General features: G+C 41.8%; 1 protein-coding gene across 1 annotated transcript in view; it reads right to left on the bottom strand.

Moving 5' to 3' along the window:
- The window catches only part of LOC308086710 (glypican-5-like), a 76,264-nt gene that overhangs the window by 20,464 nt on the left and 28,300 nt on the right, over positions 1-27,500 (bottom strand). The window contains exons 8-9 of the mRNA XM_080430359.1: positions 22,360-22,480; positions 14,583-14,724 (exon numbers count right to left, since the gene is read on the bottom strand). Coding sequence (XP_080286485.1) covers positions 14,583-14,724; positions 22,360-22,480 — 263 coding nt within the window. The remainder of the gene's footprint in view (positions 1-14,582; positions 14,725-22,359; positions 22,481-27,500) is intronic.

Genomic DNA, 27,500 nt, shown 5'->3' with positions numbered 1-27,500 from the left:
AGATTTGTAAAACACACACACACACACACACGCACGCACACACATGTGCGAGCACACACACACACACACACACACACACACACACACACACACACACACACACACACACACACACACACACACACACACACACACACACACACACACACACACACGTGTGTGACAGAGTTGACTGATGAAGAGTGTCACTGGTCATGCTCATGGGGGAGTTTAACCTTTCCCTAGATGAGTAATGAGCGTGTGTGTGTGTGTGTGTGTGTGTGTGTGTGTGTGTGTGTGTGTGTGTGTGTGTGTGTGTGTGTGTGTGTGTGTGTGTGTGTGTGTGTGTGTGTGTGTGTGTGTGTGTTAATAGCGATGTAGGAGTGACATTTGAAGGATTCAAGCACAATCCTGGACTGCAGTGGATTGCATCATCCACATCGGCCCATTTTCAGCTCCATTGAAAATACCATTAAAGCCTCTTAAGGTTTAATGGTATGTTCACAACAAGCACTATAACTACAGTTAACATATAACGATATATATGTTATAACAACTAAAATTATAAAAATATGGTTTTAAAGATGACCACACCACAACTATAACAAATACAACTGTAAACGATATAGTTATAGTGCTCAGTGTGAACGGCCCTTTACAAGACTTAATAAACTGGACTTGAGTTGGCTCTGTACTTTAGTGATGTGTCGTTCATGATCGATTCGTTCAAAAGAACTAGTTCTTTGCCGTGAACGTGAACGAGCTCGTTCACTTTCTGAAACTGTTACGTTCACGCTATCATGCATGCCCCCATCCCCTCCCCCCGTATACAGGACGGGAGGGCGGGCTGTACGTGTGACGTAAAAAAACCTGCTCCTGTGATGGTGTTTTACACTATAAAATAGCGCTACTGAACGAGAACGTGAACGAATCATTTGAACGAATCATTGTCGTGAACGTGAACGAAATCGTTCGTTCACTGAAATGAATGTTTTTTTCCCACCACTACTGGACAGTACCCCCCCACCCCCACCCAAGTGGTCAAGTGGTTAAAACAAAAGAAGAAGAAACAAATAACTCTATCACTCAGTGACCACAGACTGATGGATAATGTGGCCACTGAAAATGATGCAACCCTTTAATCTGTCGTGGGAATTTGTGTGAATTGTTTGCAAAATGTAACGTCTCATCCGCTCAACAAATCGTTGAGTAAAAACGTGGTCACGGGAAAACTAAAACAAAGGAATACCTGTCGATTAAAAACTCTTCAACCTCAACACTCAGCTTCCGCAAAAAGGAAGCAGACAAATGCTCCTGACAAAAATTGGTGGCCACTAAACGGCACTGCGGGGAGAACAGGGACATCAAGTGAAAACAAAGGACGCTCAGTCAGAAATCACAGGCACCGGGGGAAAATAATGAATGAATTCTTGTAAACCATGTATTTATAAATGTAATGCTTTCAAGTGGGTTTGGCCCCAATCCAAGGGGTTTCCCAAGGGCGACAGCAATGGTCTCCACCAGGTGGGGTGGGGCCATTAATCAGCGGTGCGGTAACACACACAGGAAACAGACATGACCATGACAACATGGAGAGGTATTGCCAAGTAGACGCACTCGCATGCGCACACGCACACGCACACGCACACACACACACACACACACACACACACACACACACACACACACACACACACGCACACAGTTGTACAGTTACAGGTATAGCTGTCTAAAAGGCTCAATTGACAAATTTATCAGATGCGTTTTCTACACACAAAAACATAAGTTTGTGGAAACTCGTGGAAAAACTATACTGTATGTGCTCTGATGGCACTGATGTACTAACAACACACTACAATTTATGTTGCCTTCAAGATAACTGTAAACAAGGTATGAAAATGACTCTACAGACAGAGGTCATGGACGTCATGGAAACTAATCTGTCAGCATTCTGGATTTCATAATTTGTAGATTTGTTGGCCATATAAAACCTCTCTCTCTCTATGTCTCACTCTCTCTCTAATAGATCAAACTCTCAAGGCACACCTTGTATTCACATGCATGCAAAATAGCCTCTATAGCAAGTATTATCACTTTGTGAGTTTATTTTGATTTACTAATACCAAATAAAAAGTTTATAATTTCACTAATTACTTTCACAAATTCTCATTTTAATAATGACATCCCCAAAACAAGGGACACCAGGTTGAAAGTGGTTCAAATATATATTTATTTTAAGGGTTTTGAATTTGCCCAAGGCACACCGTTTAGGAACTAATGTTAGACGACAATAACTAATGTCATTGTGAACAAGCTGGGTTTCTATTTCCTTCACTCTCTAGTTGAGCAGGTAGGACCTGTTGGTGAGGAGACTCAAAGCTGACTCACAGTAGAATCCTAACCGTTTAGTGAAAGAATACAAACGTAAACCAAATGGACCCAGTTGGTAACATTTGTACACTGACTCCCCGAGTTACACATTGAGAAATTAAAACTTAGGATACTGTGTATCATGACACTTCATTGATGGATCCTTGTAAGGAGTAAATAACGAGTGAATTGATGACAAACATCGTGAAAATGTTTACAGTACAAAAATGATACACATGTAAGCTACATTAAAAAACCTGCGAATCTCAGCTTTGATGCGGCACACAAAAGTGAAGCCAAGTCACACACAGTATGACATAGCTTTAAGATAACAAATTTGCCAAAATAGTTAACCCATTAAAACCGGGAAATGTTATACTTTGGCTATTCTTTTGCTATTTTTGAAAAATCAAGAAAATGTGATGTGCAAATCTTTGAATATATATATATTTTTAAGCAAACATTTTTAACTAAAATCTTTGCTTCTGGGGGTCCCTGGAACAAAATATTTTGAGATGGGGGTCCACGGCCAAATACATAACATTTTGGGGTCCTTGACATAAAAAGGTTTGAGAACCACTGATATAGCAGCATACGTTATTTCAGAAAACGGAAACATTTAGAAGACATTTTTAGAATCGGTCGCTTAATGGGTTAAGACATCAAATTTCTTCTAACCTTTATGTGCCGTCCTAGTTTTAACTACTTAAACTTAAACTCAATTTTTCCCTCTACACCAAATAGCTGATCTACGATGTGTTGTGAGCTTGTAGATCAGCTATTTTCACAGAATGTTGGCCCCAAGAATAGGGACGTTATAGGGTTCGTGTGGTTGAATAAAAAAACATAACTCAGCATATTAATATTTAATTGACATTCATACATTCCTACGGATCTGTCACCTGACACAAAATATACCAGATAACATAACATCTTGTGAAACAATAGCTCCTGTGTGTGTGTGTGTGTGTGTGTGTGTGTGTGTGTGTGTGTGTGTGTGTGTGTGTGTGTGTGTGTGTGTGTGTGTGTGTGTGTGTGTGTGTGTGTGTGTGTGTGTGTGTGTGTGTGGTCCATAAACACAGTGTGTGTCAGAGAAGGATGTTGTCGCTTTGATCAACCTGGCTGAAGCAGAAGCAGAAACTGTCTTGCCTCAGAAAGTAATATATGCACATGTCAAGTGGCTCAAATATTTGTGTGAACGTGTGCGTGTGCGTGTGCGTGTGCGTGTGCGTGTGCGTGTGCGTGTGCGTGTGCGTGTGCGTGTGCGTGTGCGTGTGTGTGTGTGTTTTGATAAAATCTATGTAGAAGGGAGTTATGTCAGCTATGCTTTGATTTCAGAGGTAAAAGCAGTGTGTGTGTGTGTGTGTGTGTGTGTGTGTGTGTGTGTGTGTGTGTGTGTGTGTGTGTGTGTGTGTGTGTGTGTGTGTGTGTGTGTGTGTGTGTGTGTGTGTGTGTGTGTGTGTGTGTGAGTGAGCGTTAATGACGGTATTTCATGTCAGATGCCTGTGGCGTACAGAACTGTCATTACACCCACTCTTGTTGCTACTCAATTTGTATGTATACAATGGACACACACACACACACACACACACACACACACACACACACACACACACACACACACACACACACACACACACACACACACACACACACACACACACACACACACACACACACACACACACACACACACGCACATACACAAATGATGTGTAGATGTGAGGTGACCTTGACGAGCGTCTGTACAAGGTGCTGGGTGTGAGTAGGCGTGTAAACGTATCCCAGCATTTCCAGCTGAATCAGTAATGAGAATTTCATTACCTTGGCCCACGTTCCCCGGGGAGGCAACACATACACGCACACACGCACACATGCGCACGCACACGCACACGCATGTGCACACACACAGTGCATAGAGTAAAGTTACAAGGAGCAGTAGATTATGCCCTCAGCGAACATTTATCAGACTCTGTTACTAAACAGACAGAGAGACAGATATGAGACAAAAGATGGTTTACAAAAGAAAGGAAGTGGAAAGAAATAAGAAACTAGACAAAAACAACCGACAAAAAAGAAAACAAATAATTTGTGAAAGAAGGTAAGACAGAGGCATAACGAAAGGCATGTGACCATATAGTGCACTTGTGAGTTGCTTTGTCCTTGGAATGTACTGTATGACCTTGTATTTTGAGGAGATTAAAGCCTGATTTATACTTAGTTGCATGCTGATGTTGCATGCCGTAATTTGGAAGCTGCAATGCAGCGGACTGGAAGTCTGTTCAGAGAGTGGTGAGGACAGCAGAGAAGATCATAGGGACTTCACTGCCTTCCATCAAGGACATTGCTCACAACCGTTGTCTGACTATAGGGCCCAGAACATCATGACAGACCCTTCCCACCCACCCACTTCATGGATTGTTCACTCTGTTGCCCCTCTGGAAAAAGGTTCCGCAGCAGTGTTGATTTTGATTTAGTTTTAGTCATAGTCTTTTGAATCAAATTCCATTTAGTTTTAGTCATATTTTAGTCATCTGAAAGTTTTAGTTTTAGTCTAGTTTTAGTCGACTAAATATCATAATATTTTAGTCGACTAAAACTACAGTTGATTTAGTCGACTAAAATGTATTTTGGCGGTGCCTTGATGGCGTCGTAATGGCTGATTTTACACTTATTTGCATGCTGAAAATAGCAGATCTACAAGCTCACAACGTGTCGCGCTGCGACGCGTTGTGAGCTTGTAGATCTGCTATTTTCAGAGCACAACACCCGAGCGCAACCAAACATAAAATGACTTGTCTTTTAGTTCTACTGGATCTCTTCTCCACTCGTCCCGGTCTAACTTTTTGGTCTAGTTTTTATTTGTTGACGAAATTGTCAATATGTTTAGTCTCAGTTTTAGTCATCGTAGATTAGTGTTTATTTAGTTTTTATTTATTTTCGTCAGTGAAAAAAGGTAGTTGACGAAAATAAATCGTCATAGTTTTAGTCGACGAAATCAACACTGTTCCGCAGCATGCGGTGCAAGAGTTTCTTCCCCCAAGCCATCAGACTTGTGAACCCTAAATAAGTGCAATATCCCCTATAAGTGCAATATATCCTCTATCCTTTCTCCTATATGCTGCTGAGGACTCCTTGCTGTGCAATATTTTTGTCTCTTTATGAACTGCCTGTGATTTTATTAGTGGTGTTTTTAGTAATTTAGTATGTTATGTATAATTATTTTAAGGAATTTCCTTCAAGTATGCATTTTATGTATTGTTAAATGACAATAAAGCTATCTATCTATCCATCTATCCATCTATCTATTATCCTAGTCTCAGACACAGCAGAAAGCTGGTAGGGCACTGCGTCAGGCACCCGGAACTGGCAGCGAGCAAACTGACTGTGGGAGCCAAGGCGCAGCTAGAGGGGAAAGAGGCACACCACCTACGTAGATGTCTGTTATCATTCTTATCGCTCTGTAAACGTTTGTTTTGATTTAATAATGCCAAATAAAGTTAACCACCTAAGCCCTATATCATACTTTGACACATTTTCAAAAATAGCTCAAATAGTCGCTGTATAGTCGCTTGTAGAGCTACTATTTTTGTATGATTTATGCCTAACATACGGACGCCAGGTTGAAAGGGATTTTAAAAAAAGTAGGGTATAGAATTTGCCTCTGTTTCGGGAAATTAGTATATCAGAACAAAGTTCTGACAAACAGTAGCAAAAAAAAAAAGAAAAAAGAAGAATTCATAAGGTTTTGAATAGTTGTTTATAATGCAATAATAATGTGTGTTGGTCACAAAATCCACACCGTTTGGGAACCAATGGTCTACTCTAGACCATAGAAATAAAATGTTTTATATTGGCCTTGTTTTTCTTAGGAGTAGAAGGCAAAGAATTGTGGGCAGCGTCGTGGTATATAGGACTATTTACGTAGCTCTAGCAATCCAGGCAAGTGTAAAATCTTCATCCAGGCTCCTCCAGCTATTATTAGTAGGCAAGCTAATGAGGCAAGACGTGAACTGTGGTGTGACATACCAGTCTGAGATATGAATAATAATGGGTAGTAATGTGGACTGTAGGCTCTACTGTTGGCTTGCTTGCAGTGGGGCAGCATCAACCCAAGGTCATGGAGATAAGGTCAAGCAGAGCCTCCAGTGTGGAATTATAAAATCTATGGAGGAGGGATGCAGTACAGTGAAGAGAGCTCAGAGGCTAGATACTGTACAGTTAATTTGATACTTAAGAGTATAAACATTGACCCTTATGGGTCAATGTTTATACAAATTAGCCGAATTAAATCAGAGTCGAATTAACACGTCAGATTTTACTGTGTGAACAGTTGAATGCAGCAGAGGGTTAAAGACCCTATGCAAAATGTGAGCCAATAGGTGTCTTCTCCCATCCGGCGTGTGGCATGAGAATGCTAAATTAGAATACTGGAATAACCCCCACACACGCGCACGCGCACACGCACACGCACACACACACACACACACACGCACACACACACACACACACACACACACACACACACACACACACACACACACACACACACACACACACACACACACGCAGCACCCAAAGTTCAGTTTTCCACTAATGACTAAATACTTTAGATTGAGGTTACTGTGGTCGAGATTAATTTTGGTCCCATAATTATTCACTACGCTTTTGGTTTTTGGTTGCATAATGTCTCTGTTATGACACAAGTTGCAAAATTACCTTGGTGGGTAGAGGCACAGAAACACAATCACGTTCATTCATACCTAAGAATGCAGGCAGGCAGGCAGACAGACAGGCAGACAGACAGGCAGACAGACAGCTGCAGAGACAGACGGCCAGACAGACATCGTCTTATGTGACTTAATAACGTGGGAGAGCAGGGGAGTAGGCCGTGTACTTAGTTATTCACAAGCTATCCTGTGACATTCTGTGTAGAGATCAATTCTTCTATCTCCCTGTGGGCGTGTCTAACAGAGAGCCTGCGCGCGGAGGATCCCCGCCAACACGCGGCCTGCATAGCTACAGCGGCACACAGCAAAGTGAATCTGTAATTCTTTAATGAGGACCATCTCCCCCCCAAGGGATCTATCATAGACGCTCTATACTGTTTATTAACCACTGCCACATGCTGCGCATGCACATGCACACACGTACACTCTTGCATAAAGATAATAAACATGTGCGCACACACACACACACACACACGCTCGCTCACAGTATGTGAGCCCTGTCATTTCCTTTTCTTTTACATATTATCTCTACACCCCCTACCGTTGTCTCTCTCCCCGCTCATCCCTCCCTACCCCGCCTCTTCTTCTCCTCCTCTCACTCTTTTCCTCTTTGGGAGTGTGAACGTTCCTTGGGCAACGCTCATGTATGTAAAAAAATAAATAAAGCAAAAACATGATTTCAGCGAGTAAACGTTTCAGTTGAGTGAGGGATGAACACGCTTAATTCACAATTTATTTCTTCTAAAGCACACACACACACACAGTATAGACTATTTAATGCCTGTAAGATGGAAATACGCCACAAAGAAATAGAAAGGAACAACACAGCTTTTTAATTAATTGAATAAGTTACAGGCTGACGTTTCAAATTAACAGCCTAAAGGGGGGACTGGATGGATCCATAGAACGTTTGTGCATTTACATCCAAATGAGGCTGGTTGTATACCAGCAGTACACTACACTGGAACATTCGCACATTCCTAAAGAATGGATATGGTACTTTTACAAATTCATTCTATAAGGACCCATTCATCGATGGGGCATCACAGAGTGTACTGTAGGTGTGGAATACACTCTTATCTTTTCCTACCAATTTAGATAAATAACAATAGTGAATGTTAACAATATGGAAATATTTTTTATAAGGCAAACCATTAATGCGGAACTGAAACTGGAGTGGAATCCTCTTATATGATGAAATATGGACACAGTCAAATCTTTAGTGTTAATGTGACTGAGAGTGCACAAACCGAACCATTGATACAGTCTCAGAGTTAAATAACCATTGAGGATTTCACAGCGTGGGCTTTGTAAATCTGACCCCAGGGAAGCAGAGATGTGTCCAGGAGAGCAGAACAGAGATGAAAGAGAGGGCAGAACAGACTTTGGTGAAAGGATAACTAACACATTGAACATGGGGCGAGCTGAACATTTTAACCTATTCAATCCGGGAACGCATCTGTGTGTCACTTTAGATTTCTTTGGCTATTTTTTTGAAAAATCTTGAAAATGTGTGCAAATATTTGAATATATATATATATTTTAAAGGGAACATTGTTTACTCCAATCTTTGCTTCTGGGGGGTTCCTATAACAAAATATTTAGCTTTTGGTGGTCCGTGGCCAAATACATTTGTAGAATCCCCCAGAAGCAAAACTTTGAGTTACAAATGTTTGCTTTAAAAACATATATATATATTGAAAGATTTGCACAAATGTTCACGATTTTTCGAAAATAGCAGATCTACAAGCTCGTAGTGCGGCACTCGGTGCCGCGCTATGAGCTTGTAGATCTGCTATTTTTGAATAGCCAAAGACATCTAAAAACACAGATTCTTTCCCGGTCTAAATGGGTTAATGCAGGGGTGTCAAACTCGCGGCCCGCGGGCATTTTGCGGCCCGCGGAAAGGTCCAGTGCGGCCCGCGAAATACTTTTACAAATAGTGAATTGATACTACCCTGCCTTGCTGAGCGTCCAAGCAGCTCTCCCCCCTCCCCCACTGGCTGGCAAGTACCTCTGATGGCCCGGTAGTCAGCCAACATTCCACAGCCAGCTGTGGACTGTTCTGGCTGATTGGCTCGTTAACCGTCTATTCAACTAGTCCGTAGTAATGGCTAGTATACTCTCTGATCTATCTCTCTCTCTCTGTCTCTCTGTCTCTCTGTCTCTCTGTCTCTGTCTCTGTCTCTGTCTCTCTGTCTGTCTGTCTCTCTGTCTGTCTGACAGACAGACAGACACACACGAAGAAAGGAAAGGAGGAGCTCGCACTATGAGCTTGTAGATCTGCTATTTTTGAAAAATCATGGAAATCTTTACAAATGTCTCCTAAATCCTAACAGTTTTCTGAAACACTTATGTTGCTATAATATGTGGTTCTCTAACTTTGTTATGTCTATATTATATGTCTATATATATTATAATATAGTTTCCTTGTTGAAGGTATGCCTGCATAAAAAGAATGTTGTGTACAGTGATCTATAGCTGAAACCTGAGAACAATGGGCACACATTAGCTAACAGAAACAAAAAATGTAAATGTTATTGGCCGTTCTGATGAGAACATTATCATAACCACACACATTACCTCACACATTACCAGGTAATGAATTTAATTGTTCTATTTCAAATGGATGGGCTCATTACAAATTGCATTGTTTGATTTTAATGTAAATAATTAAAGTAGCTAATCTTCATAAAACATTTTTTAAAGTGATATACTGTAGTTATAGCAGTGACTGAGATGTAGTGGAGTAGAAGTAAAAGTTCTGGAAATTGGAAATACTCTAGTAAAGTAAAACTCAAATCTTTAGGTACAGTACTTGAGTAAATGTAATTAGTTACTTTACACCACTGTTCTATAAATGTAATTATTTAACCACCCACACACATTACCAGGTATTGTTTAACTTCAAATTGAATTATTCTACTTAAAATGGTTTATAATAATAATAATAATAATAATAATAATAACAAGACAAGACAACAGATTGAAAAACAATGCTGTATAACTGAATGCGTGTGAGCGCGCATGTGCGTCCGCAACTGGTTCCTGCCCACCTCAAGTCACCATTTGACCAATCTTGCCCGGACACCAAAATGAGTTCGACACCCCTGGGTTAATGTATTGTGTTCTTGATATATTGAGTTTTTTGTATGGATCTCGAATGCATTAATAGCACTCTGTCTGCATGTCTCACTTTGCCCATCAGCTCCCATCGTCAGTGGGTTGGAATGAATCATGTTGCACTGTATTGGAATGGAGATATATAAAACTGTACGTGGGAGTATGCAACACATGTAAAAATCCACCATTTGCCAAATAGGGAAGTTGCCCCCCCCCCCCTCCCCTTCAAGCCCACCCCTGTTCTTCTTTCCTCGTCATTAAATCCCATCCCCTGGGATGTGAGACCACCTGGTAACCATGGTTACTGGGACTGAGAGGCCCTTGCAAGTACACATTCACACTCACACAAACACAAAAATGCACCTTGCACTCTCACAGGAGATACAAATCACTCCTCAATGGGCCACGGTGCATTGTGGGTAAGACAACATGCCTTTTAGTATGGAGAAGAGAAGAGAAGAGAAGAGAAGAGACGAGAAGACGCGCTGTGATTACATTTACATTATTGACATTATAGGACGTGGACATGTCTTGGGACACAGACAGATTGAAGGGGGCGAGCAGAGATTGTGTCAGTTAGAGGAGGGAAAATCGATCAGTTTAATCTGGTCGAATTCCTGAAAAGAGGAAGAGGAGCAATGAGGAAAAGAAGAGAGACCAGTGCTACAACAAACAAAACAAAACGGCAAACACTGACTCTCTAGTCCACTTCCTTAAATCCATTCATGAACACCCGGACTGTATTTATGCAGTATTGATAACACATAAAACAATCACAAAAAAGTCTCGCAATAAAGACTGACTGGTTGAGACACAAACAAATAAAGAATCATTTCACCCAGCGATCTTTACACCTGTAAACCTGTGATGTGACAATAAAGCCGATTGGTTCTGATTCTGATTCTATGTGACTCAGAGTAAATGAGTCATGTTAAAAGCTTGTTATGTTTGTGAGAATAATCTGGAAGATTAATTTGTGCCTCGACTGCCTTCACTGTTATGTAGCAAAGCTCCGCTAGGCTTAATGCTATTACACCTGAAGCAAACAAACAAAGTAGCTTTCTGCATTACCTCCTTATTATACACAGTAAAATCCTCAGCGTTAACGTGTCCATTTCAAACTCCCGAGTGTACGAATGCAACCAAAACGGACCCTTACGGTTTCAAATTGGTTACAATTTGTAACATTCTCAGAGTTAAATGAACACTGAGGTTTTTGACTGTGTGGAGATGATGCACACTGCATGATAATCATTAGCATAACGAGCGCTGATAGCGAGCCTGGTAGTGATCAGCGATGATGGTTGACCTCTATTACATAACTGCCTCCACTGATGGACACGACCACAGCAACATCATGTGATGATGTTTTTGCGACCAAAAACCCTCTAGTCACGGGTCAGGCTGAGGTTGTAGTACATTGTGTAGAGTTTTGCAGCGGTAAACAAATCAATCAAAATGTGACCCCGGTGCCGTTCTGCTGATTTTTAACTCATTGAAACCGGGAAAGCATCTGTGTCATTTTAGATTGTTGCGTTGGCTATTCAAAAATAGCAGATATACAAGCTCACAGCGCGTCACTTCGTGCCGCGCTGCGAGCTTGCACATCTGCTATTTTTGAACATTTTTGAAAAATCTTGAAAGCGTTTGAAAATGTTTGAATAATTTTGAATTATGAAAAAGTGGAAGAACTACTGGTTTAGAAGGCATTTGTAGAATCAGTCTCAGGTCTTAATGGGTTAATTCAATGGATACTTTCGACATAATTTGAATTAAAAAATGCTTGACTTTGTGGTCTCAGGTCTGCTCTCCTGTTTACAAAAATCAACTTGAGCTGGAAAGTGATTGACCAACACGGTATACAGCAGGTCACCGAACACTGACTATACACTATGGAAACTACAGTCACAAGCAAACAGGATCATGGAAAGTTATGACATCATGTTGCCAAGGCACTGTACGGCGCAGACAATCAACATATATGTTTTTCCAGCTAAATATAGATACTGATTGCTGGATATGCTGCTGTGCATGGGCTTTAACACATGAACCCTAGCATCCCTATTCTGGGCATCAAGTATATAGGGTAAGTGGTTCAGATAAATACAAGAGAGTAGAACTACGGAAGTACCCCTTTAGGACGCTCTGACCTCCCTAGGCTAGGTTATACTTAAAGGTAGGGTAAGTGATTATTATTATTTTATTTTATTTTTGTTAAAAGGTTAAAGTACTATATTCTGATAGTAATCATTGCTACAGAGCGTTTGTTCGGTCACAGGGGTCTCTCCCGCTTTTTAGTAAACAGATTATAAATACATTTTCAGGTAGGTGACAACATTTAAGCCAATCAGGAGAGAGCACTGAAAATGCATTTTCTGTTTAATAAAGAACTGGAGAGACATGGAGACTCCTTTTACTGAACAAACACTCTATAGCAATGAGTACTATCAGAATATAGAGCCACTTAACACTTATTTTAACCAGTAAATCACTTACCCTACCTTTAATTGCATGACCCTTTTGCTCAACAAAAGTAATGTTTTATTTGTTTAATTTTTTGTAAAGGGCTGTGTGATGAAGTTTGTTTGACCACATTAAACCTGGTGTTTGCCCTGTTTCGGGCATGTCTTTACAGGCATCTTAAAAAAAGACTAGGCCCATATTCTTAATTTATACTTCATTGTACGCCGGTGTCACGTGATGAAAATAGCAGATCTACAAGCATAGAGCACCGAAGTCTGACGTACTTTACGCGTCCTACCTGGGTCACTTTTTTTCTCCCCCATTCTGAATTCCCATATAGACGAGTTTAATATCGCGGCATATAAGAACTGTGTCCCAAAAATAAACAAATGAGCCCGGCGGCTTGACTCATATGGATATGAAGCATCAACTGACGGGAAGAAAACGCTAATGTTACCGCCGCAGAATTAATTACATTTTCGCCAGAAACAGACTGTATCAAATATGAGTGACTGACTATCGTAAACGATACAGAACCACCTCCCTGACAATATCGCCAGGACAATTTGTTTATTTTTGGACCACAATTGTTATATGAGACGATTCTAAGATGACCCAATGTTATTATAGAGAAAAACTGACCCAGGGGATGAGCGAGTGATGTCAGGACTTTGGTCCTCTATTGAGATTGTAGAGCAGCTATTTTTGTTGTACAATGGCGTTTAAATTAGCTTTGACAGTCACAAGCTAATGTCTTCCATTCATGCTTGTGTGAAGGACATGGGCAGACCAGGATACTTCAGGAAGACCTACGTATTTCCTATCCCACTTTTTAATTGGGAAGAAAGCGTGGAGCTATATCCATGCTACTGAGAATGATGAAAGTTGAAAGTATTCATTATTTAAATAAAATATTCACCGTGGGAGATCTCCACATTTTCAGGCCTTCAGGCTTTAAATCAGACATTTGGTCGAATGGATTTCCTAATTAGTAAACTAAATGGCAGAGGACATATTATCTATTCGTATCTTTTTTTTGTCACTGTGGGATCATTTTAAGGCCCCTAGGGGTCCCCAGACCTCCCCGTGAGACCCACGTATAATGCATTAGTACAAGAAGGAAGAACAAGTCCAGAGATAAATGAATAAGTACATAAATGACTCCATTTGTGTTTGCAGTGTGACCTACAGTACTGTAGTTGTTACTGCATCATTCATTCCAACCGAGTGAGGAACCAACTGCTGCTCTCAGCAAAAACACTGAGATGAAGGAGGGTGGGGAGAGATAGAGAGAAGAGAAGAGAAGAGAAGAGAAGAGAAGAGAAGAGAAGAGAAGAGAAGAGAAGAGAAGAGAAGAGAAGAGAAGAGAAGAGAAGAGAAGAGAAGAGAAGAGAAGAGTTTGCGAGCGAAAGAAAACAGGATGAAAGGAGAGAACGAGGGAAAGAGAGATAAAGAGAGAGAGAGTCATCTGTCAGAAGTGTTCGTCCCCGTGGGTATTTCCATGAGATAGAAGGAGGCTGCCGCAATTTAAAACCAGCATCATGCCAAGGAGTTGAGGCTGTGTGTTTGTGTTGATGTCAACCAAGATACTGTATGTGGGTGTGTGTGTGTGTGTGTGTGTGTGTGTGTGTGTGTGTGTGTGTGTGTGTGTGTGTGTGTGTGTGTGTGTGTGTGTGTGTGTGTGTGTGTGTGTGGTCACTGTGGTGCATGCGTACATGCATGCATGAGTGAGTGAGTGTGAATCTGAATCTCATTTGCAGAACAGTTTATTCTGTCAATCCACATACATGCGCAGTAGGTGTTTGTTTGTGTGTGTGTGTGTGTGTGTGTGTGTGTGTGTGTGTGTGTGTGTGTGTGTGTGTGTGCGTGCGCGTGTGCGTGTGCGTGTGCGTGTGCGTGTGTGTGTGTGTGACTTACCATCCATTCCTCCAGATCCTTCACAGCCATCTTCATCATCACAGTCTTCTCCGCTGCCAATCTCTCTCTGTCCACTCCCTCCCTCCTCTTCCTCCTTGTTCTGTCTGGCCATGTCTTCCCAGCCCAGCTCTGCATGCAATTCCTACACACACACACACACACACACACGCACGCACACACGCACACACAAAGCAAAAACTTAAAGGGATACTTCACTCTCGGGCCGGGGACACATTTAAAAAAAATATTAAAAATAAATGAAAAAAGTTATGGAAAATTCATGGCCCCCTCACACATTAGTAGGACACTCTAATGCGTGAGGGGGCCATGAATTTTCCATAACTTTTTTCATTTATTTTTAATATTTTTTTTAAATGTGTCCCCGGCCCTAAAGTGAAGTATCCCTTTAAGGCAACACAACCTTTGAGTCAAGGCAAGGCACATTTCAACAACAACAAGGCAATTCAATGTGCTTTACACAGAACATCAAGCAAAGGAAACACAATACAATGACATTAGGATGCATCAAACAGAAGAAGTAAAAAATTACAGATACAGTTACAGTGCAGAAGAGGGAAAAAAGAAGAAAAAATGAAAAGTAACCCAATCAAAGGCGGTGTAAAACAGAAAGGTCTTTAGTTTTAAAAGAAATAAGAGCAGTTTTCTGGGATATATGTGGTGCATAAAAACTAAATGCTGCTTCCCCACGTTTATTAGTGGTTTTAGGAACAGAAAGCAGACCTTTGCCCAGATGACCTGAGAGGTCTGGATGGTTCATGATATCATGATATCGTATTTAAGGCAAACGCAGGCACATGCACCCCCTCCACCCACCCCCCCCACCCACACAGGACACATGTATTATAGATAACATGTAGTGTGGAATGTGTATAATCAATCACTAAGCACATACGCGCTCGCCCGCGCAAACACACACACATGGGCATACGCCCCCCTACACACACACACACACACACACACACACACACACACACACACACACACACACACACACACACACACACACACACACACACACACACACACACACACACAGACACACACAGGTCGATGCTAATTGAGGTCTTTGTATGAATCTACACTCTGCTGTTGTAGTCATGGATGCAGGGTCACGTGATTTAGAGGACCGCAATGGAGATAATGAGCTCTTGGGCTTCTTGTGTTGTCCATTTGACCACTATGTTTATCTCAACCATTTTGCACATGCGTTTCATTGAGTCAGTCAGTCAATCAATCAACCAATCAATCAATCAATCAATCAATCAATCAATCAATCAATCAATCAATCAATCAATCAATCAGTCAGTCAGTCAGTCAGTCAGTCCGTTTAGTACAGTGGTTTTCAACCAGTGGTCCTTGAGGGAGTACCAGGGGGTCCCCAGCCAAATTTAGTTAATAGCGTCACAATCATTTTTAACCACTTAGCTTTGGCTATTCAAAAATAGCAGATATACAAGCTCATAGCGCGGCACAGAGTGCCGCGCTATGAGCTTGTAGATCTGCTATTTTTGAAAAACCTTGAAAAAGTGTGCATATCTTTGAATATTTATATTTTTTAAAGCGAAAATTTACTGATATCTTTGCTTCTGGGGGTCCCTGGCACAAAACATTTTCAAATGGGGGTCCGCGGCCAAATGTATATCAATTTAGGGGTCCTTGGCATGAAAAAGGTTGAAAACCACTGGTTTAGTACACAGCTTTTCCAATTTTGCTGACATATACTGTATATCGGGGTCATCCCTATGTTCCCCTGGTTCTATGTTCCCCACTAGGGTTAGGGTCAGGGTTATCGTCTCTGTCGGGTGGAAACCTCATATGTCCAAAACTGTTACTTTTCAGGATTCAAATTCAAAAGTATCAAAAGTATCAGATCTACAAGCTCAAATTTTCGAGCTTGTGGATCTGCTACTTTTGATGCTTTTGTGTGACGCTGTGGTATGATGATCAAGTAGGGCATTAATTTACGGGGAAAAACACACACACAGTTAAAATATGGAGATGAGAGGTTTCTGCCCGACAGCAACGATATCAATTGTTCAACCTAATTCTGGTTTGCACACAGTATAAGGATTCTGGCCCTGTCACCACTCAATCACAGTTTAGCCACACCCCCAGCGAGTGAGCCGCTCGCTCATTCTATCCACTGTTTCAAATGAGAGTTTCTCCAGACCTCCATTCAGTGGAGTGGAGCGAGATTGGAGGGCTGGCTGCGCCACTTTAGTGTTGAATGGATAATGTGATGTAGTGTCCTCAAACATCTTATACACATGTACTGTGCAATGTCACGAGGTCATTCGTCTGACGGTAATAGCCACAGCGCTCTCCTAATATAGCACACACTGGTTTGTACTTGAATATTGTTCCATTCAGGAACGAGGGAAACTCGTCAAACAACACAAGTTAGAATCTGTAAATGGTATTTAGAAAATGTGTTTTTATTTGCCCCTCGGGGTAAATAAAGATCTATCTACCATACATAATTATTGTATATTTTATGCACTAGTTGTAATCATATTTCTAATAATAAGGCTACTAGTAGATATGGCACTAAACAGGATGAATACATGATGATTGATGCATGAGGGACATGCAATTTGTGCCAATGCACTGTAGGTGAGAGAAACATAAAGAAACTGGGCCGTTATGTGACTCAATTGTCCCAAGGGACATGGAGGCTGATATCACCGGCATGTCATTACACAGCGGACTGACAATGACGGTTTGTTCCCGTGCCGTGGGAAAGCCAAAACATGTTACAGCTGTTGGTTCCACCCTATCGGTGTTGTTTTTGGTAGAGCACAAAGCATTTGTTTCACCATTAAAAACAAAGTGAAAAGAGAAACCACTGCATGTAAGTAAGTAAGTAAGTAAGTAAATTTTATTTATAAAGCACATTTCAAAACAAGGTTACAAACATGTGACCTGATTTGAACTGCAGTGGCAGGTTGGTAGTACAGTATGGCTTATAGCAGTGGTTCTCAAAGGTTTTCATGTCAAGGACCCCCAAATTGATAAATATTTGGCCGCGGACCCCCATCTGAAAATATGTTGTGCCAGGGACCCTAATTTGTGTTCAAAATGTTTTAGTTTTTTTTAAATAGCAAATATACAAGCTGTCATTTTCTTGTGACGTTACCTATTGAACTCTGGTGCCTGAATTTCCCCCATGGGATCAATAAAGGTATCTATCTATGGTTCTACAGATGACTCAGCATCAGCAACAACCTCCCATAATCTATAAATACATTTTATCTGGTGATTAACCACGTCATGAACCATAGCAACGCATTATGACGTGCCGTGAGCTTAGATCTGCTATTGTCAGCTAAGACATTTGGTGTAGAAGGAAAAAAGGAGGGGACCAACAAGTATAGACTTGTGCGGGACTCTGGTCAACTAAGTATATAGGATAGGGTTTAAAAAGTGAACCTAGCTTGGTTTCCACTAAGGCAAAAAAAGTAACTTGTTACAATGTTTATAGGTGTGAAACCCCGCTGTCAGAAGTGAATACACTACTCCTATTGCACCCAAACTCCCATCGCGTGGGTGTGTCTGCATCATGTGCCTTGAACATTTACATTTACAGAAGCCTCAACGCTATTTTAATAGCGAGCTAACGGGACACAGGGGGGATAACCAGAATTAATAGACCAGGAAAAGCTAATCTCATACATAAATGATTGCATGGTTTGTGTGTGTGTGTGTGTGTGTGTGTGTGTGTGTGTGTGTGTGTGTGTGTGTGTGTGTGTGTGTGTGTGTGTGTGTGTGTGTGTGTGTGTGTGTGTGTGTGTGTGTGTGTGTGTGTGTGTGTGTGTGTGTGTGTGTGTGTGTTTTGTATTTTTTTGGTGGGGGGGGGTGCCTCTGTGTAGATCGCTGACTGGGGGTTTCTTCCATGTAAATGCAACATGATTAATGGACTCTCCACCAAGTAGGAGAGTATAGAAGAAACAGCTTCAACAGCAGAAAGCAACCTCTAATCCCATGACTTTTCCATGACTACTTACATTTGCTATTTGGTTGATTATCCCTTAAAAGGCACTCAGATCTACCAGCCACCAAGCTTGGTGATGAGCACAGATGGTGGATAAATCAGACACACAAGAGTATAGATCAAGTATCAAGCATGATGACTTGAACATTGGACATCTGACTTGAATCTCTGTTGGTGTAACAGATACTGTCCAGTTGGCTCATCTGACAAACCCTGTCACCACAACACCCTGCATGGGTCCATTTGGATCTATTCACTGAATCACTCACTCCCAGAGTTAACTAAACACTTTAGGAGTTTACTGTGTGTACCTGGCACCGTAGGCTATGCCCAGCCCGCTGACATGCTGAGACATCTATGTGACTCCTTGTTTTTGATCTGTTTGTGTGCCTGTCAACACCTTTGTGTGTGTGTGTGTGTGTGTGTGTGTGTGTGTGTGTGTGTGTGTGTGTGTGTGTGTGTGTGTGTGTGTGTGTGTGTGTGTGTGTGTGTGTGTGTGTGTGTGTGTGTGTGTGTGTGTGTGTACTGAGAATCATAACAAACCTTGGGTACAGATGCAGATTCTCTGTACTCATATTTGGAAGCCTGGGCCATGTACTGTATATAAGCTGACCACGAGTGGCCTAGCAATCGCTGGCATGACAAAAAACTAAGCCAAACAACTTGCGAAATATTGCTCTGTTTCAGCTATTATAGGCAGTTTGTCTGTGCGGAGGAGGAGGTGCCATGTGTATCCTTAGGGACCATGAACTATCAACCCTGTTATATTTGTTTCCCTGAAAATTAATTGTAATTTGTGGATTCAAATAAAGAATTAAAATGTGTGTGCGTGCACGTGTGTGCGTGTGTGTGTGTGTGTGTGTGTGTGCGCACGTGTGTGTGTGTGTGTGTGTGTATGTGCGTGTGCGTGTGCGTGTGCTAGGGCATTCACCGAATAGTCGAATATTCGAATATTCGAATATCAAACCGACTATTCGAATATCAAACCACTATTCGATTATTCGAAAAAAAAAGCTTTTTTTTTTGCTTTTCTACAGCAGACATGCAGCTTTGAGCTCTGGTGTGACGTCAACTCGCATTCCTTGAGTCGAGTCATCAATGCCATTGAAAAAAAAGAAGCTTTTTTTAAAAATGTTTATTATTTATTTTTTTATAATCAAATCGATTAATCGAATATTCGAATACTTATAGGTCGAATAATTCGAATACTAAAAATCACTATTCGTGAATGCCCTAGCGTGTGCGTGTGCACGTGTGTGCGTGTGCGTGTGCGTGTGTGTGCGTGTGCGTGTGCTGTCGTGCGTGTGTGTGTGTGTGTGTGTGTGTGTGTGTGTGTGCGTGCGTGCGTGTATGTGTGTGTGTGTGTGTGTTCTGTCTGCCTGGGCTGTGTCCTGAAAGAAGTTCATCAAGGCAAGCAGCTGATCCATGCTCTTCACCACATCAACTCTATCCCCATGAATAATCTTTGTGAAACATTTTATGATTCATATTAATATGAATAACAGTCTTATGAATCATACATGCAAACCATATTAAAAAGCTATACCCATATAACTTTGGGACACCCTGTTCAAAATGCTGAATGAATGAACCCAGTTTCACAATTCATAATGTATTCCTTAATCCTTAGTGAGTGTTATTATCTACATGCGTTTAGAAGGCTGACATTTAAGTTTATTGGATTCTGAAATTCTTCTCACACAAGTTGACAACAAATGACAGCCAGCTGAGATAGCGTCATGCAGGCATACACACACACACACACACACACACACACGTGCACGCACGCACACACACACACACACACACACACACACAAATGTGCACGCATGCACACGCACAGTGCTAAAGCAAATGATGCTTCCCATGGGACTTAAAAACCAAAGAAGAGCTGTCTGTCTCTCTTTCCGTCTGTCCCTCTGCTCCCTTCTTGATCTTTACATGTGCAACCCCTGCTGCTAGCATTAGCAACACTCATCACTATAGCATTTAGACACTCAGCACTGGCATTAGGCCCCATAGAACACTGATGTAGGCTTGTTGAACTTAGCTCGCTGCTATGATACTGACAAGCTAATGGCCCCAACAGAAGCCACTGGTGACCATGTGTGTGTATATAATATAAAGGGCAGGAACAGGTGGGGCTAACATTATCCCTCAGTGCGCGGCGCAGGGATGCTAACAGCATGCTAACAGCATCATAACTCAATGCGTGATGGCCGGGGGTGAGGACAGGAGGAATGAGGGCTGTGTGGGAGAGATGGGCTTATCAAATCTCCCACATGGGACCTTGCACTTAAGAGCTGTCTGGCTTTCATCTGCCTCACATCATCACTTAGCAACATGAAAACGCTGATTTACTGTGGTCGATAGACGGGATTGGTGGCAAGAATTTAAGAATGTCACACATGCACAATCACACTGCACATGATCGGTGTCAGGCAGAAACCTTGTATCTCCGTATTTCAAAGTGTGTTTTTTGGGGTAAAATCAATGTCGTACTTCGTCGCACAAGAGTGATGCGTAAATGTAGCGGAAATAGCCGACCTACAAGCTCACAACGCGGTTTGATGCAATGTTTTTTTGTGAGCTTGTAGATAGGCTTTTTTCGCTAATAACAAAAATTAGATAAGACGTTTATTGTCACTGTATTCACATACAACGAATGACATTTTTTTGAAAGTTACAGTAGTTAAAGGAATAGTTCACCCAAAATATTACTTATTTGCTATCAATTACACGGCCCATGAAGCCTTGTCTCCGATCATCAAAATATTGGCTTAGGAATGTGACGAAAACTAAAACAATCTCCATGAATTCAAGGCTTCACGGGGTGTGTAATTGATAGAAAATAAGTATTTTTTGGGGTGAACTACTCCTTTAAGAGTGTCAGTGGGTTTTATAAACACCGAACCAATGAAACGTATTAACCAGAGCTTGTGTCTAAGATAATAACTACATTGGCTCCATGGGAACACAGGTTATTTTTCCCATTTCCTGAAAAGTAATGTTTTCGGACATACAAGGTTTCCGCCCAACAGCGATGCCATGGAATAGGCTAACACAAGTCAGTGAAGAGCAGTGGTGGAAAAAGTACTCAAATTCTTTACTTAAGTAAAAGTACCAATACTGTAATATAGAAATACTCTGTTACAAGTAAAAGTCCAGAATTCAAAATTGACTTGAGTGAAAGTACAAAAGTATTGGCATACAAAATGTACTAATCTACAAGCTCACAACGCGTCGTGATGCGACGCGTTGTGAATGTGAGCTTGTAGATCAGCTATTTTCAAATAGCCTATGTATAAAATAGGGCTAAAGTGGTTAATGTATGTTTCATAATATAATGATTTATATCTGAAAAGTAACTAGTAACTCAAGTTTTCAAATAATTGTAGTGGAGTAAAAGTACAATATTTGGATCCGAGATGTAGTGGACTAGAAGTAAAAGTACTGGAAATTGGAAATACTCAAGTAAAGTACAAATACCTCAAAATTGTACTTAAGTACAGTACTTGAGTAAATGTACTTAGTTACTTTCCACCACTGGTGTTGAGAATGTTTGGTTCGGACAAAACAACTCGACCTTGGTTTCTGTACATGAAAGCGAAACTCCCCCCTGAAATGCAGTTGACAAACGTTATCTCTATCGAACACTAGAAGCAAGAAAGCACAGAACTCTCTTGATGATGTCGTTGACAGACAGCTTGACATTTTTTGGGTACCAGGCAGCTGAGCGCTGAGCTGAGGGTGTGTTGCCAGTACCTTTAAGAGTTGTTCCAGTCTCCGCTTTACTCCCTTCAGAACATGATCGGTGTTCCGGACAGTCATCTCTGGATTCTCTCTCTGGGCCTTTAGGCTGCTACCCACTACATGACCTACATAGCTACAGAGAGAGGGAGAGAGAGGGAGAGAGAGAGAGAGAGAGAGAGAGAGAGAGAGAGAGAGAGAGAGAGGGAGAGAGAGAGAGAGAGAGAGAGAGAGAGATTAATCACATTCACTATTAGTCAGCCGGTCAGTCGGCCAACCAGGTAGTTAGTCAGGTGGCTCATATAAAGTCAGGTAGTCAGGCAAATTAGTTAAGGAACAACAAATTAATCATCCAGACAGACCAAACACTCTCTGCCTAAAAAGCTCTCGCTCTCTCTCTCTCTCTCTCTCTCTCTCTCTCTCTCTCTCTCTCTCTCTCTCTCTCTCTCTCTCTCTCTCTCTCTCTCTCTCTCTCTAGATGGATGTAGTCTCTCTATCTCCAGACCCCCGCTCTCTCCCTTGTCTAAGACATACTGCCACCATACAGTACTGTAAGTCCTCAGCACATCATTCACGCAACCTCTAGAGAGAATAGCTACTTTCTGCCCCAGTTCTGTGTGTTTGGGTGCACCGTGTGTGTGTGTGTGTGTGTGTGTGTGTGTGTGTGTGTGTGTGTGTGTGTGTGTGTGTGTGTATGGCTCTCCTGCCCCAGTTTACTCGCAGTCATACTAGTCTGCTTTATCAGGGCTAATCTAAACATTCCCCATACACAGAGACACACAGACACACAGACACACAGAGACACACACACACACACACACACACACACACACACACACACACACACACACACACACACACACACACACACACACACACACACACACACACACACACAAAGACATACCATATAGCGTATGTACACATACACACATTAGTTTAACCCATAGACGGTAAAAGGTTTAATCCTGCCCAACGAAGCGCTGGCTCTCTCTCTCAAACAGGGAATCATTCAAGTCACATGACCCAAGCCATGGTAACATGAGTGAGTCCTGTCGGCAGGAACACACAAAGCGTTGGACGGTCTCAGTCACCATCGGTCCATTTACGGATCACGTAAATCACATTCAGACGATTCTCGTCGTAATAGCAGATCTACAAGCTCATAGCACGGCACTCGGTGCCGTGCTATGAGCTTGTAGATCTGCTATTACGACGAGAAGAAAAGATGAGAAAGAAAAAAACTAAAAGGTGACACCAATTCATACAGATGAGGGAGAAGCGCTCTGGGATCATCAATCGCGCCAAAACAGTTTGTCTAGCAGTGATATAATCACCCACACACTCGGCCAACACCCTAAAATACAAACAGTCTATGGCAGAGGGGTCAGGGAGGGATAAGGGACGGTGGGCAGGTTATCGGGTTGGGGTGGCGGGGGTTGGATCTAGGTTGAACTTAAAAAAAAAGACACTATGATGCCATGTGATAGTAGCAGTGATGACCCTGTGCCTGTGGATCCACATGAGCTCCTTCTGGCCTGAAGTCAGTTCCCCTCACAGGCTTCTCTTCAGGCCTCCTTTTAGTTGGAGCACTGCAGTCTGTATTAGTTTAAAGGAATAGTTCACCCCAAAAAATATTTTTTTCCCTATGGATTAGTCACCCCATGGAGACTTGAATTCATGGATATTTTCTTGTTTTTGTCGCATTCCTAAGCCAATAATTTGATGACCAGCGGATCGGTAGGGTTGAGTGTCTAAGCCTGTTTAATTCTTCGTCGTACGATGGTGTCACTCACCGAAAATACCGATCTGCAAGCTCACAACTTGTTGCATCGCGACGCACTGTGAGCTTGTAGATCAGCTATTTTAGGCGAGCAACACCACCATACCACCGTCTCATACATGTCCATGTGCTGCTCACTAATATCTTATTTTAATATATAAATTGTTGCTTATATTTGCATCAAGCCAAGGACCCACAAATATATAATAATATATACTTGACCGTGGACCCCCATCTGAAAATGTTTTGTGCCAGGGACCCCCAGAAGAAAATAAGATTTGTGTTAAAAAGTTACAAATTATTTTATTTAAAAAAAAATGAAAAAGCTTAGAGACGCACTGTGAGCTTGTATATCTGCTATTTTTGAATAGCCAACGTATAAAATATGGATAAAGGGGTTAAAATGATTGTGATGCTGTATCAACACATTTTGTTGGGGAACCCCCTCAAGGACCCCTGGGGGTCCTCGGACCCCACTTTGAGAACCACTGCTGATGACAGCTTGCGGTCATAAGGTGTGTGTGAGAGGATGTAAACACAGCCTAGGCTACTTTAGGGTTCCTTACGATTGGCACAAGAGCTTATCTGGTTAATGTAAACAGGACATGGTGTGTACATGACTGTGATGTATGTGACCGTCATGGTGAACATGTCAACACACTCACAAACGTAATTATAGGTGCTGCAGAATGCTCCACTGATCTAATAAAATGACATGGGAGAGGAGAGGAGAGGAGAGGAGAGGAGAGGAGAGGAGAGGAGAGGAGAGGAGAGGAGAGGAGAGGAGAGGAGAGGAGAGGAGAGGAGAAGGGGAAGAAAATAAAATAAAAGCAGACTAGAGGAGGAGAGGAGTGGAGTGGAGAGGGGAGGAGAGGGGAGGGGAGGAAAGAAGACGAGAGGGGAAGAGAGGAGAGGAGAGGGGAGGAGAGGAGAGGGGAAGAGAGGAGAGGAGAGGAGAGGAGAGGAGAGGAGAGGAGAGGAGAGGAGAGGAGAGGAGAGGAGAGGAGAAAGGAAGGGGAAGAAAAGAAAAGAAAAGCAGAGGACTAGAGGAGGAGAGGAGTGGAGTGGAGAGGGGAGGGGAGGAGAGGAGAGGGGAAGAGAGGAGAGGGGTGTAGAGGAGAGGAGAGGAGAGGAGAGGAGAGGTAACAAAGGGAAACAGGGACAAGAGTAGAAGGGAAGGAGGGGACAGGGGAGAGAAAACAGAACAGAGGAGGAATAAATAAAAGCTGTGAGAAAGAAAAGGAGGATGAAAGAATCAAACCTCATTTATAAACCACAGAATGAGACCCAGGGCGAAAATCCCCCAATTCCTCTGCCTCCAGCTAAGATTTTCAGGGCTCACTAGTGTCAACGCCACCCCTCACACACATCTGTCACAGCCATTCCTCTGACACCACCGCACAAATATTCTGTCATAGATCACGACATGCTCTATCTTAATTAGGACCAGGAATGTACCGCGAACGAGGCTCATATCTTTCAGTCTGGATTCGTCCAAACGTGTCAACACCAGACACTGGAGTTTATAGGAATGGTGGTAAAAATAGACCTTGTGGTCATTTAGTATGATACGTTTTTCAATGCGCGTTGCATCTTGTCTTACGGTATATTAACCTATTAAGACCTGAGGCCGATTCTACAAAATGTCTTCTAAATCCCAACAGTTTTCTGAAAAAAACGTATGTTGCCATATCAGTGGTGCTCAATCTTGTTCATGTCAAGGTGTTGTTCATGCCAAAATGATATGTATTTCACCGCGGACCCCCATCTGAACATATTTTATTCCAGGGACCCCCAGAAGCAAAGATTTGAGTTACAAATGTTCGCTTTAAAAATATATATAATATTCAAAGATTTGCACACATTTTCAAGATTTTTCAAAAATAGCAGATCTACAAGCTCATAGCGCGGCACTCGGTGCCGCGCTATGACCTTGTATATCTGCTATTTTTGAATAACCAAAGTATAAAATAATGGTTTAAGTCGTTACACAGATGCGTTCCCGGTCTTAATGGGTTAAGATATATTTATTTCAAATGAGTGAATGGATGACATGCAGCACATGATCTTGGTGCTGAAGTGATGTGCCTATAAGCCCACTGATCCACAAGGCAGGTAGGTTATTGATTTGGGGGACATTTTACCATCTATTTTGAGCCATAACTATTTACTATCTTGCACCCCAAAATATATATTTTTGAAGACCTTTTTGCATCATCTTCCCTCCAATGTTAGATATTCTGAGACTCTAACAAAAAGGTACAGAATAATTTCCTTTTATGCATCCACACTTCATAAAGTGTATATAATATTAGTGGTCCTAACCCGAGGCAAAAAAAACGTTATGCTCCCATGGACCACATTCACACGGCCATCATTTTGCTCTTATGTCATGCTCAGTATGACGTAAGAGCAAAATGGCCTGTGTAAATCATCACTGGCATTCTAATGCTTCATTCATATACTGTCATGTGACAAAGTACAAATCAGGCTTAAGAACGATGCCAACAATTACAACACGTTGGATTAGATTCAGATCAGATTGGATTAGTTTCCTCTCAAATACTTGAGGTCATAATATGAAGATGAGACTTTCATTTAGGTCTGCAAGAAGAAAGGTGGTTGCCACCACTTTTAATTAAACTTTAAGCTTGATAATGAATAAATGCGGGCACAGCAATAACATCTCATAATTCAATATAGTTTATGATAACAACTGCTAAATCTATTCCGATTTTCTTTCTCAATAATCTATGGTTAGCCCTGCAGAGCGTCATGCTGCCTGGTCTGTATATCTGCCTTTCTGTCTGTCTAAAGAAGATTACAATTAGTTAATGTCTCCTCACCTTGAATAAAAACAGATGATAGATAAAAGTGTGAGTGTGAATGACACTATAAATGAGATCTGGAGAATGACAGATGTAAGTCACTAGCTGGCACATGATGGTAATGCTGCTTTGCCATCGGTTATCGCAGCCTTATACAGTACTTACGATAAAACACACACCCGCACACACACAGATCCATTCTTCTGCCTCGGCCCTGCAGGCAACAATTAAAAACCTCAGCAATGTCAGCAACACACACACACACACACACACACACACACACACACACACACACACACACACACACACACACACACACACACACACACACACACACACACACACACACACACACACACACACACGTTTAAAATCAAATTACCAGAGATAGTGATCTCTGTGGTGATAATATAAGGAAGGTGTGTAATTATTAAGAGTGGCGGTCTCAGCAGTACATCGTTGCTTTCGGGGGGAAACCGCATACAGTATGTTCAAAACTATTACTATTCAGGATTAAAGTAAAAAATAGCCCAAAAAATAGCTGA

Source organism: Gymnoscopelus braueri, assembly GCF_963280865.1.
Source record: "Gymnoscopelus braueri genome assembly, chromosome: 6".
In the NCBI taxonomy this organism is placed as follows: Eukaryota; Metazoa; Chordata; class Actinopteri; order Myctophiformes; family Myctophidae; genus Gymnoscopelus; species Gymnoscopelus braueri.
This window is presented reverse-complemented; position numbering and strand designations above follow the sequence as displayed.